The sequence below is a fragment of the Cherax quadricarinatus genome, chromosome 36 (genome assembly GCF_038502225.1).
Source record: "Cherax quadricarinatus isolate ZL_2023a chromosome 36, ASM3850222v1, whole genome shotgun sequence".
Taxonomy (NCBI): Eukaryota; Metazoa; Arthropoda; class Malacostraca; order Decapoda; family Parastacidae; genus Cherax; species Cherax quadricarinatus.
In genome coordinates this window covers 5,791,365-5,805,461 of record NC_091327.1, presented here as the reverse complement: position 1 = coordinate 5,805,461, position 14,097 = coordinate 5,791,365, and the positions used below count along the sequence as shown (strand labels likewise).

General features: G+C 44.4%; 1 protein-coding gene and 1 non-coding gene across 3 annotated transcripts in view; one reads left to right on the top strand and one right to left on the bottom strand.

Annotated features, from left to right (window-relative positions):
• LOC128691310 (uncharacterized) overlaps window positions 1-14,097 on the top strand; it is a 308,431-nt gene that overhangs the window by 267,384 nt on the left and 26,950 nt on the right. For both annotated transcript variants that reach the window (XM_070091675.1, XM_070091674.1), the window contains exon 4: window positions 12,544-12,660. In XM_070091675.1, the coding sequence (XP_069947776.1) occupies window positions 12,544-12,660 (117 nt within the window). The remainder of the gene's footprint in view (window positions 1-12,543; window positions 12,661-14,097) is intronic.
• On the bottom strand, window positions 11,511-11,617 carry LOC128691474 (U6 spliceosomal RNA). The gene has a single exon (XR_008407445.1). It is a non-coding gene; the product is annotated as a U6 spliceosomal RNA (small nuclear RNA).

Here is a 14,097-nt window from a genome sequence, read left to right as displayed (position 1 = left end):
TGAAGGTTCTCATTATCCATCCTGTCATTTTTCTAGCAGATGCGATTGATACAATGTTATGGTCCTTGAAGGTGAGATCCTCCGACATGATCACTCCCAAGTCTTTGACGTTGGTGTTTCGTTCTATTTTGTGGCCAGAATTTGTTTTGTACTCTGATGAAGATTTAATTTCCTCGTGTTTACTATATCTGAGTAATTGAAATTTCTCATCCTTGAACTTCATATTGTTTTCTGCAGCCCACTGAAAGATTTGGTTGATGTCCGCCTGGAGCCTTGCAGTGTCTGCAATGGAAGACACTGTCATGCAGATTCGGGTGTCATCTGCAAAGGAAGACACGGTGCTGTGGTTGACGTCCTTGTCTATGTCGGATATGAGGATGAGGAACAAGATGGGAGCGAGTTCTGTGCCTTGTGGAACAGAGCTTTTCACCGTAGCTGCCTCGGACTTTACTCTGTTGACGTCTACTCTCTGTGTTCTTTTAGTGAGGAAATTATAGATCCATCGACCGACTTTTCCTGTTATTCTTTTAGCACGCATTTTGTGCGCTATTACGCCATGGTCACACTTGTCGAAGGCTTTTGCAAAGTTTGTATATATTACATCTGCATTCTTTTTGTCTTCTAGTGCATTTAGGACCTTGTCGTAGTGATCCAATAGTTGAGACAGACAGGAGCGACCTGTTCTAAACCCATGTTGCCCTGGGTTGTGTAACTGATGGGTCGCATCCTGGGACAAAATTGACCTAATTTGCCCGAAATGCTCAGCATAGCAAGCAGCTTTCTATATATTTTTTATATTTTATTTAAAACAATACAATACATTAAATAGATAAAAGAACACAGTATCAGTTCTTACACAGAATCATAAATTTCATTGTCAAAATACACACAGACGTTTAACTTTGTGCTGACACAAACTGACCCTCATCACCTATACATTATATCCCATGTACCTAAGTTAAGCAAGATTACACAAGACTACATTACAATATGCATTATTATTATCATTATAAACAAAGAAGCAACAAAACTTCAATATGCATTCATTTTCCACTTTGTTATTTATATATTATTAATCCTTCATACAGAATTGTACATAAACAAGTAATTGTATAAAAAGAAACAAACACGAATTATAAGTAATGGTTCCAGTACTCAGTCTACTGTGTTACACACAATGAGACATCATGACAGTATAACGATGTCAATAACTTACACAACCGATACTCACCCACACCTGTGAGTAATTATAAGACTGATACGAAACAAAATTACAGTACCCCTCAAAAAGTATACTTTCTCTGACCTGATTATACAAATAAACCCCGTTCTTCTGACCTTTAATATATACACGACACACCAACACACACCTCACGATTATGACACTGTCCCCTCATACATTGAATATTAAACAACATACTCAATTTTACACTTTTAATTACAAGGATAATACGTGTACTGACTCGTTGCCATTACATCCTACACAACACCATTCACAACTCGCTACTGACGATCATATCATCCAATTTAGACATTCTTCGTATGGAATCTAGATAATTCGGTGCGCACACCGACCACCCTGCTGGGTGAAGTGTGCTGCTCACTGTTATCTCCCAGAACCTGGAGTTTACCTGGAGAGAGTTTCGGGGGTCAACGCCCCCGCGGCCCGGTCTGTGACCAGGCCTCCTGGTGGATCAGCGCCTGATCAACCAGGCTGTTGCTGCTGGCTGCACGCAAACCAACGTACGAGCCACAGCCCGGCTGATCAGGAACTGACTTTAGGTGCTTGTCCAGTGCCAGCTTGAAGACTGCCAGGGGTCTGTTGGTAATCCCCCTTATGTGTGCTGGGAGGCAGTTGAACAGTCTCGGGCCCCTGACACTTATTGTATGGTCTCTTAACGTGCTAGTGACACCCCTGCTTTTCATTGGGGGGATGGTGCATCGTCTGCCAAGTCTTTTGCTTTCGTAGTGAGTGATTTTCGTGTGCAAGTTCGGTACTAGTCCCTCTAGGATTTTCCAGGTGTATATAATCATGTATCTCTCCCTCCTGCGTTCCAGGGAATACAGGTTTAGAAACCTCAAGCGCTCCCAGTAATTGAGGTGTTTTATCTCCGTTATGCGCGCCGTGAAAGTTCTCTGTACATTTTCTAGGTCGGCAATTTCACCTGCCTTGAAAGGTGCTGTTAGAGTGCAGCAATATTCCAGCCTAGATAGAACAAGTGACCTGAAGAGTGTCATCATGGGTTTGGCCTCCCTAGTTTTGAAGGTTCTCATTATCCATCCTGTCATTTTTCTAGCAGATGCGATTGATACAATGTTATGGTCCTTGAAGGTGAGATCCTCCGACATAATCACTCCCAGGTCTTTGACGTTGGTGTTTCGCTCTATTTCGTGGCCAGAATTTGTTTTGTACTCTGATGAAGATTTAATTTCCTCATGTTTACCATATCTGAGTAATTGAAATTTCTCATCGTTGAACTTCATATTGTTTTCTGCAGCCCACTGAAAGATTTGGTTGATGTCCGCCTGGAGCCTTGCAGTGTCTGCAATGGAAGACACTGTCATGCAGATTCGGGTGTCATCTGCAAAGGAAGACACGGTGCTGTGGCTGACATCCTTGTCTATGTCGGATATGAGGATGAGAAACAAGATGGGAGCTAGTACTGTGCCTTGTGGAACAGAGCTTTTCACCGTAGCTGCCTCGGACTTTACTCTGTTGACGACTACTCTCTGTGTTCTGTTAGTGAGGAAATTATAGATCCATCGACCGACTTTTCCTGTTATTCCTTTAGCGCGCATTTTGTGCGCTATTACGCCATGGTCACACTTGTCGAAGGCTTTTGCAAAGTCTGTATATATTACATCTGCATTCTTTTTGTCTTCTAGTGCATTTAGGACCTTGTCGTAGTGATCCAGTAGCTGAGACAGACAGGAGCGACCTGTTCTAAACCCATGTTGCCCTGGGTTGTGTAACTGATGGGTTTCTAGATGGGTGGTGATCTTGCTTCTTAGGACCCTTTCAAAGATTTTTATGATATGGGATGTTAGTGCTATTGGTCTGTAGTTCTTTGCTGTTGCTTTACTGCCCCCTTTGTGGAGTGGGGCTGTCTGTTGTTTTTAGTAACTGAGGGACGACCCCCGTGTCCATGCTCCCTCTCCATAGGATGGAAAAGGCTCGTGATAGGGGCTTCTTGCAGTTCTTGATGAACACAGAGTTCCATGAGTCTGGCCCTGGGGCAGAGTGCATGGGCATGTCATTTATCGCCTGTTCGAAGTCATTTGGCGTCAGGATAACATCGGATAGGCTTGTGTTAATCAAATTTTGTGGCTCTCTCATAAAAAATTCATTTTGATCTTCGACTCTCAGTCTGGTTAGCGGCTTGCTAAAAACTGAGTCATATTGGGACTTGAGTAGCTCACTCATTTCCTTGCTGTCATCTGTGTAGGACCCATCTTGTTTAAGTAGGGGCCCAATACTGGGCGTTGTTCTCGATTTTGATTTGGCATAGGAGAAGAAATACTTTGGGTTTCTTTCGATTTCATTTATAGCTTTTAGTTCTTCCCGCGATTCCTGACTCCTAAAGGATTCTTTTAGCTTAAGTTCGATGCTTGCTATTTCTCTGACCAGTGTCTCCCTGCGCATTTCAGATATATTGACCTCTTTTAGCCGCTCTGTTATTCTTTTCCGTCGCCTGTAAAGGGAGCGCCTGTCTCTTTCTATTTTACATCTACTCCTCCTTTTTCTTAGAGGAATAAGCCTTGTGCATACATCGAGTGCCACCGAGTTAATCTGTTCTAGGCATAAGTTTGGGTCTGTGTTGCTTAGTATATCTTCCCAGCTTATATCGGTTAGGACTTGGTTTACTTGGTCCCACTTTATGTTTTTGTTATTGAAGTTGAATTTGGTGAATGCTCCCTCGTGACTAGTCTCATTTTGTCGGTCTGGGGCTCCTCGCATACATGTCTGAACCTCAATTATGTTGTGATCTGAGTATATTGTTTTTGATATGGTGACATTTCTTATCAGATCATCATTGTTAGTGAATATGAGGTCTAGTGTATTCTCCAGTCTAGTAGGCTCTATTATTTGCTGGTTTAAATTGAATTTTGTGCAGAGATTTAAAAGCTCGTGTGAGTGTGAGTTTTCATCAGAGCTGCCTCCTGGTGTTATTACTGCAACAATATTATTTGCTATATTCCTCCATTTTAGGTGCCTTAAGTTGAAATCCCCCAGGAGCAAGATGTTGGGTGCAGGAGCTGGAAGATTTTCCAGACAGTGGTCAATTTTTAACAGCTGTTCCTGGAATTGCTGGGATGTTGCATCCGGAGGCTTGTAGACTACCACAATGACTAGGTTTTGGTTCTCGACCTTTACTGCTAAAACTTCCACTACGTCATTTGAGGCATTAAGCAGTTCTGTGCAAACAAGTGACTCTGCAATGTACAGGCCAACCCCCCCCCCCCTTTTGCCTGTTCACTCTGTCACATCTGTATAGGTTGTAACCTGGGATCCATATTTCATTGTCCAAGTGATCCTTTATGTGGGTCTCAGTGAAAGCCGCGAACATTGCCTTTGCCTCTGCAAGCAGTCCACGGATGAAAGGTATTTTGTTGTTTGTTGCTGGCTTTAGACCCTGTATATTTGCAAAGAAGAATGTTATCGGACTGGTGGTATTGTTGGTACTGGGGGGGGATTTTTTTTCCGGCATTAGTATCTGTATCTGTTGGTTTGGAGTGGAGGCCATCGACTGTGGTTCCACTCCAGGAATGACTGGATTTGGTGTACGATTTCTGCCATTTCCTGCCAGTTTTTTTTTCCTTCCTGGCACTAAAAAACCTCTCCCTCTTGAGTGGCTGTGGCTACCCAGGTTTTCCCATGGCCTGGATGTTTTGTATCTTTTTGTCCCCTTTAGATGGTATGCCTGGCAATTTAAGTTATAGCACAGTCTTTCCTGTACTGAAGAGGTACACATTTCAGGGTGAAAAAGCTTACAGGAAGGGAGTTTGCATTTTCCTGTTGTCATATGGGCATGGCATTTTCTAGGGTGGTCATAGTTGCACGTCCCATCTGTTTTTCCAGATTTCCCATGCCAGCAGATACCAAGTGCATAGTATGTGCACAGGCTTGGTTTCCGTTTGCCTTGGGTTTCTGTGACTGTATTCCCTGTTGGTGCATGTTTCCCTGTCTTACTTCTATCCTCCCTAGCACCAACAATGGAGCTCCCACCAGTTGTTTTTGGTAATTTATCCTCACTATTGCTATTGGAGTCCTCTTGTTTGCTATTTCCTGCGGTATTTCTAGTTTGCAATATTGGTTTTATCTTATCTTCGACTACACTTGTTTCCCTACTATGGCTCCTATCCCCTATGTGGTCATTTATATGTATTCCTTCCTGCGTATAATTCCCGACTACCTGGACAAAATCTCCAGCTTCATCATTACTGTCTCCCAGGACAGTATCTCCAGCTTCACCATTTCTGTCTCCCAGGACAGCACCTCCAGCTTCACCATTACTGTCTCCCAGGACAGCACCTCCAGCTTCACCATTACTGTCTCCCAGGACAGCACCTCCAGCTTCACCATTACTGTCTCCCAGGACAGCACCTCCAGCTTCACCATTACTGTCTCCCAGGACAGCACCTCCAGCTTTACTATTACTGTCTCCCAGGACATCACCTCCAGCCTTACAGTTTGTGACTACATGGCCAGTATCAAGGGCAGTACCATTCAGCCCAGACTTTTTATGTTCCCATCTGATGTAGAAAGCTTCCAGGTTTTCTATGAAAGCAGCTTTGATGTTGTCCTCTTTTAATACCCTTGTGATTTTAGTCCACAGATTTTCCTCATTTGGGCATACCCAGAAACACTTCTCTGTTTTAATACTGCTTGTAGCTAGTTCTGGGATATCTGCACAAGGGGCGTGACACCAATTTCCACAAAAATGACAATTTATCCATGTGGAAGCCCGTTTGTTTGACTGACCACAGACTACACACAGCTTCATAATGATTTGAATGGTTGATTTACTGCAATTCTACTAGCAACCTCTTGAATATTATATTAATAACCTTAAATGAAGCTCTAGCTATTTGTATTTCTGTTTCTAACTCTTTTTGTATATTGGACAGCTTACCGTCACGTTCCTGATTTTTAATGTAATAGACACTAATTCAACGATCTAAAACAAGTGGCACCTGTTTACACAGAAATGTAGAATAAAACACCTAAATTCAGTACCTACATGATACAATAATGTTAACTACTAAATACAGCTAAAACACATACACCTCAACAGGCATCACAGTTGCAATATATATTATGCCAACAGTCACGCTACAGACATTTGTAATAATTATACTCTAAATCCAAAATATTATTATTATAATCAAAAAGAAGCGCTAAGCCACAAGGGCTATGCAGCGCTAAAACCAGAAACAATCCTGTAGATCAGCTTATATTTAGTTCAATTTTCACAATGGATAAAATTATGAACAAATGAAACTCCTCACCTTAATGTATATTTGGTAATCATCTTATGACTAACATGCTACACTCTCACCCACTATATTCTCCTGTTCAAACATGCCCTCGCACACACGATATACATTTATAAATACATCTATGTATATTTCCGTACATATACACACATATATACATACACACACACACGCACCTACATATTTATGTAAACATACGTTTCCATCACTGCACCATCATAGCCAAGGAAAAACACCGTAAATCAAACAATGGTGTCATACAGTATAATACGCATTCCCCTCACGCACTCTTCTATGTATTACTCAATATTATACGTACCTCACCTACATTCTTGCCCACTCACACCCACACGCCTCAGAACGGGAGGCTAGCCCGTTGCTTACCATTGACCTATAAATTCCATAAATCACACAGCTGAAAATTCCTATAACCCTCTGTAAATTCTGTGTTCCATCTCCTACCATATACTTCCTGATTGCGGCACTTAGATCTTTAAAATGTCGCTGCCAGCACCTTTATCCTTTCACCCGCTCCTACATCTCTCATTGCCCATGATGTGAACACGAAATCAGTTACCAGATATACCAATGTGTTTTTAACCTGCACTCCCACCCCATCAATATCTAAACTTAACACTCGTAATACCTGCAACCCACCCCCTCCCATAAATCGAATTACCCTTCCAAACCATTCCCTGACCCTGCTTATGCATTCACAAAAATATACATGAAAAATGGTTTCTAATTCACCACACGCTCGACACTCCCCGCCTTCCCTGAGCTTTCGATTAAATAAGACGATCCCAGACGGCAGAATCCCGTGTAATACATCACCTCTCGTACACCCGAACTAATTCACAACTTCCGGAGACGTTCCCATATGTCTCGCCAGGCATACATCGGGTATGCTCCTTCCACAGCAGCCACCTCCACCCCCCCCCACTCTCTCGATTATGCGCAGCTTGACTCGAGCTGGATCCCTCGCCACCTTCAAAAATCTCAACATCGCCTCCCCTACTCGCAAATCCTTCCCCGCCCACCAACGTTTTATGTCCGCGTGCACTTTCTCGATCCCCCCCATCCTTATTCCCACGCTCCCGTTTCACGTAAATACTCATAATCCTTCGTTCCAGCGGTATGAGCCCCAGCCCTCCCTGGCCAATAGGCAAAGTAATTACCCCTCTGCTTAACCACTCACAGCCAGATCCCTAAATGAACCGATAAACCCTACGCAGCTATTTCGTGACCTCGAGGTAACGGATACATGACCACCACATGCCATAATTTACTATATAATAGTACGTTTGTCGCAATTACTCTTTGGTGCAACGTGAGATTTGCAGACCTCAACCCTCCTAATCTTTTTAACACACTGTCCACGGCCTTCACCGAGTTCACCTCACGTGCCACCAACGGATCACAAACATACACAATCCCACATATCTTAAGCTGGTCCACCACGCTCCACCTACCCCTCATGCCCCCACTCATTTGGTCCCAATTTCCCACTGCCATGAACTTAGTCTTCGTAGCATTAATTCTCATCCCTGTCGCCTCTCCAAACACGTCCACGATTCCTTCCACCTGCTGCAAGTCTACACCACCTCCTACCAAGACCGATGTATCATCTACGTAACCCACAATACCAGGCCACCCATCGCTCTCATAACCCCCCAAACCCCCCAAAACTCTAGCCCGCACCGCCCTATAAAAAGGATCTTGAAAACACTCAAACAATAATTGTGAAAGGGGACAACCTTGCCTCAAACCCCGACCCATCTGAACTGGCACACCTAACTTACCATTGACCTGCACATGCATAGTCGCCCCTCTGTATGAAGTCTGTGCCCAAGATTTCATTCCCAAAACCCTGCAAATGCATGAGCTGCCACAAAGCTCCTCTTTCTACACTATCATATGCAGTAGCCCAATCCAAAGCTAAAATCCCTCCCCCCCCCCACCCGACACCTGTCGCCTTTCTATGAAACCACGAATCATCCCGTGACCTTCAAACATGGACCTGCCTGGTATCCCGTATTGTCCCCTATCTATAACTTTTTGCATCACCTTTTTCAGTCTGTTCCCCAGTATCCTCGCAAACAACTTGTAAGCAAACAACTTGTAATAACCGCACATAAGTGAAATGGCCCTATAATCCAGAACTGTTGATCGATCCCCTTTTGGCACCAATAACACCACTGCCGTCCGTTGCAATTTCCCCATAACCCCGTTAGTCTTTAAGATGTTAAACAACTGTACCAAAAACGCTCTCATCACACCCCAGTTTGTTATGTAGAAATCACTCGGGAGCCCATCAATGCCAGGTGCTTTACCTAAGCTCTCCCCAGCCAGAGCCTGCCATATTTCGCACTCTGAAATAGGCCCTTCCAATGCTTCTCTGTCTTGCATACTAAGCCCACACTGCATGTTATTACCGATTTCCCGTAGTGCTATATTACTTATCCCAACGCTTGTCATGTAGGTCTTAAACCACGCATCTATATACCCGCTCATGCCCCCCGTCATCACCAACATTTGGCCCTCGTGATAGCCTTCTCTCCCTGTGTGCACTGTTAACCCCATCATTTCCGTAGCTGCTCTCTGCTGCCTCTGTTCCCTCATCACACATGCCGAAGGCCGATCCCCGTACAGAACCTCCTCCAAACCTCCCACCACCCGAGCACCATCAAAACGATCATTATGCAAGCCCTTTATACGTTCCTTTAAATCCCCAATTTCCTCTTCAGGGTATCGTGCACCATCACCAACATAACAATCACGTAAGTGTCCTTCCAAATATCCCTGAAGCCCGTACAACATTTGATTATTTTCCCGCTCTCGCCAAACATAAAAATCCCGGATACGTGTCTTAGCCACCATATCCCACCACCGAACCAAGTCACCATCCCCAGGTGCCTCCGCCCAAAAACCCTCCCACAAAGTCGCAAATGATTGGCTGCTCTCATCCCCTTTCAACAATTTAACATTCAATTTCCAACAACTAAGACTCCTTCTAGGTAATCCCTCCCACCCTACGTTCACGAGAACCCCTCTATGATCGGAAAACATCCACGATACGCACGCTCTTAATTGCGACGGTACGTGGTACATACACTTTATCAAGTCGCACCGCGTACCCACAACGTACAAAAGTATGCTCAACCTCACCCCCCCCACCATGTCCATTAATCCCACTCCAGTCAATAAATCCCCCAACACCACAGAAAAGTGTCCACTTCCCTGGGGTTCAACATCCCTACACCGGATCATGCAATTCCAATCCCCTCCTATGAGCGCCACTTCAGGGAGTGACCGCAAATAGTAAATTAATACCTCCTTCACAAAGGTACTTTTTACACGTCCATCATTCTCTGCCGGTCCGTACACGTGCACGAAGGCTGCCTTCACCCTGCCCCATAGACCTTCCACCCTTATTACCCTTCCCTCCCCACCCTCGCAATGCCTCACAACAAACCGGCTAGTCTCCCTGATCATGATGGCAATGCCACCTTTCAACTGTGTAGCATTCTCTACATACACATCATACTCATCTATCCGCAACTCACTTCCTAATTTATGACTGTATTCCTGTACGAACACAACGTCAACATTATTACGCACTAATAGTTCTCGGAATCATACACACTTTCGCACACTCCTCAAACCATTAATATTTATTGTCAGGCACTTAAATTTGTCAGTGGGGGTTTTCCTCTCGATACTGAATGTTTCTCACCAAATCTTTTGTTCCCACCTTTTTCAATCCCCCCCTTTTGAAGCACTCTTGACCAACCCTGAGCTTTAGGTCCACAGGGCCCTCTCTGTGCCACATCCGCCCAGGTTTTTTTTCCTGATCGCTGGGCTGGCGTCAGCACTTCCTCCGAGTCTGAAAGCGCTACAGAGCACTTTCGCGTTACACTTTCCACCTGCATGTCTTCATCCACAGAGCAGTCCTGGTGGATTTCCACCTCCACCGTATGTTTCAGCAAAGCATCAGGGATGCCCACAACCAGCTGCTCTTTGTGTCTAGCGTCCACCTTCGCAGCAGGTCCCAGGTTTAGGGATGGGTCCGTAGCAGGACTCATGCTCCTCTCTGTAAATAATTCATCCAGCACGGAGGCAATGGATTCCTCGACGTAGTTGTTATGCACATCTTACAGAGTGGGGTCTTCTACTGGTTTCATCTCCAAAGAAGGCGACACTTCCGGGAGTGTGGCACACGCTGTCTCCGTAGACCTCTCAACCTCTTCTCTCCAAGACAATCCTGATGGTATCACCGGCACACCAGGCACATCTTGCCACTCAGCTTCCTCCTCAACGTCCGTGCTTTGTTGCCCAACCTTGGCACCTCGTGGTCGTTCACACTGTACCACCATATGATCATATGCACCACACAACCTGCAAGTGTGGCGTTGCCCTGCGTATGACACCATTACCTGCATTCTGAAGTCTTGCAAGATCACGTAAGAAGGGATTGGGTGCCGTAATGTCATCTTGACAGAAAACGTACCTTACGGTATTCCTGCATATGGGCCGTCAGACCACCTCCCTGCTGTAGCCATGTGTATGGTGCCATATTTACCCAGTGCAGCTCTAATGTCAGACACATCAGCCTCAAAGGGCACATTTCTGACCTTTACCCATGTGTAATAGCGGGAGACGTCATGTAGCTTGACTGACACTGCGGGGTTAACCACTAGATTAACCTCCTGGAACTTGTCGACCACCTCCTCGTAAACATGAGCCGAGCAGAACTTCACAAAGATCCGTGACACGCCATTCATTGCCACACCACACAAGTCTTCATTGGCAATACCATAGGTATCACGAATTATCCCAGGCATTAGTAGCGCCATCGACGGTCCAAGCATGGCCCCACGGGTCAATTAATACACACAGTATTGACACGGCGCCTTGCCGCCATGTTGTGAAAATGAAAACTGCCACCAGTCAACTATAGGGGGCAGCAGTAGCACATGTCCTCTCTATTCAAAGGCTGAGAGACGAATTCGAAAGATGTGGAACGCTTCAAGATTTTGCGTGTCATCCTTGCGCAGGGGCCAGGCTAATCTTCTCTGTATCGTTCCAATTTTAGTGTATGCACTGCCGAAGCAAGTACATTATATTGTTCCATCCATGATATTGTTCCATCTATTATATTGTTCCATCCATTATATTATTCCATCCATTATATTGTTCCACCAATTATATTGTTCCATCCATGATATTGTTCCAGCCATTATATTGCTCCATTCATTATATTTTTCCATCAATTATATTGTTCCATCCATGATATTGTTCTGTCCATTATATTGTTCCATCCATTATATTGTTCCATCCATGATATCGTTCCATCCATTATATTGTTCCATTCATTATATTGTTCCATTCATTATATTGTTCCATCCATTATATTGTTCCATTCATTATATTGTTCCATTCATTATATTGTTCCATCCATTATATTGTTCCATCCATGATATTATTTCATTCACGTTATAGTGACTTTTGTTCTCCAAGGTAAAATATCATGCATGAGATATTCTAACGATATATAAGAACATGAGAACAGAGGAGCACACCAGTAGGCCTACTGGCCTATGCTCAATAGGCCCCAATAACATCAACACATTGTTACTCATGTGCTTGTTTAACATATCTGTGATCCTAACCAAAGTGTTTTCTGCTAGTTTATTACACTGGTATCAAACTAGTGCTCTCGAAATCTAAATTAATCAACCTGGGTCTTAGTTGACTGGTGTGGGTCGCATCCTGGGACAAAATTGACCTAATTTGCCCGAAATGCTCAGCATAACAAGCGGCTTTCTATATAGTAGTATGTCATTGATGTCAACTATGTTCTGTATACCTTGTATATGTACTTGTAGTAAATAAATATATTATTATTATTATTATTATTATTATTATTATTATTATTATTATTATTATTATTATTATTATCATTATTATGAGTCCTGACTAAGACTCTTAGGAAGAAATATTGTACGTGTCCTTTTTGAATACTGAAGATTTACTCTCTTTCAGATCTTCAATATGTCTGCGGAAGCCATGAATTTTGGTTCATACGTCCCTATGGCTGACAGGAAGATCCTAGCCATGTTTGAACTGCTGTCTCGTCGCCTCGACCAGATAGAACACGGGGTTAGTTAGTTACCAGTTGTCAGTGAGTGTTGCATGGTGAAACATGATCAGACAGAACACGGGGTGAGTGTTGCATGGTGAAGCATGACCAGAGTACGTGGTGAGTGTTGCATGGTGAAGCATGACCAGATAGAACACGGGGTGAGTGTTGCATGGTGAAGCATGACCAGATAGAACACGGGGTGAGTGTTGCATGGTGAAGCATGACCAGACAGAGTACGTGGTGAGTGTTGCATGGTGAAGCATGACCAGACAGAGTACGTGGTGAGTGTTGCATGGTGAAGCATGACCTGATAGAACACGGGGTGAGTGTTGCATGGTGAAGCATGACCAGATAGAACACGGGGTGAGTGTTGCATGGTGAAGCATGACCAGATAGAACACGGGGTGAGTGTTGCATGGTGAAGCATGACCAGACAGAGTACGTGGTGAGTGTTGCATGGTGAAGCATGACCAGACAGAGTACGTGGTGAGTGTTGCATGGTGAAGCATGACCAGACAGAGTACGTGGTGAGTGTTGCATGGTGAAGCATGACCTGATAGAACACGGGGTGAGTGTTGCATGGTGAAGCATGACCAGACAGAGTACGTGGTGAGTGTTGCATGGTGAAGCATGACCAGACAGAGTACGTGGTGAGTGTTGCATGGTGAAGCATGACCTGATAGAACACGTGGTGAGTGTTGCATGGTGAAGCATGACCAGATAGAACACGGGGTGAGTGTTGCATGGTGAAGCATGACCAGATAGAACACGGGGTGAGTGTTGCATGGTGAAGTATGACCACATAGTACACGGGGTGAGTGTTGCATGGCTAGAAGCATGCTGCTGCTGCAGCTGCTGCTGTAGGAGCAGCATGCTGCTGCTGCAGCTGCTGCTGTAGGAGCAGCATGCAGCAGATGCAGCAGGATATTTACAAGAATATGATTAGATTGATAGAGCACAATTTGTGTGTGTGTGTGTGTACTCACCTAGTTGTACTCACCTAGTTGAGGTTGCAGGGGTCGAGTCCAAGCTCCTGGCCCCGCCTCTTCACTGATCGCTACTAGGTCACTCTCCCTGAACCATGAGCTTTTTCGTACCTCTGCTTAAAGCTATGTATGGATCCTGCCTCCACTACATCGCTTCCCAAACTATTCCACTTCCTGACTACTCTGTGGCTGAAGAAATACTTCCTAACATCCCTTTGATTCATCTGTGTCTTCAGCTTCCAACTGTGTCCCCGTGTTGCTGTGTCCAGTCTCTGGAACATCCTGTCTTTGTCCACCTTGTCAATTCCTCTAAGTATTTTGTAAGTCGTTATCATGTCCCCCCTATCTCTCCTGTCCTCCAGTGTCGTCAGGTTGATTTCCCTTAACTATCCTCATAAGACATACCTCTTAACTCTGGGACTAGTCTTGTTGCAAACCTTTGCACTTTCTCTAGTTTCTTTACGTGCT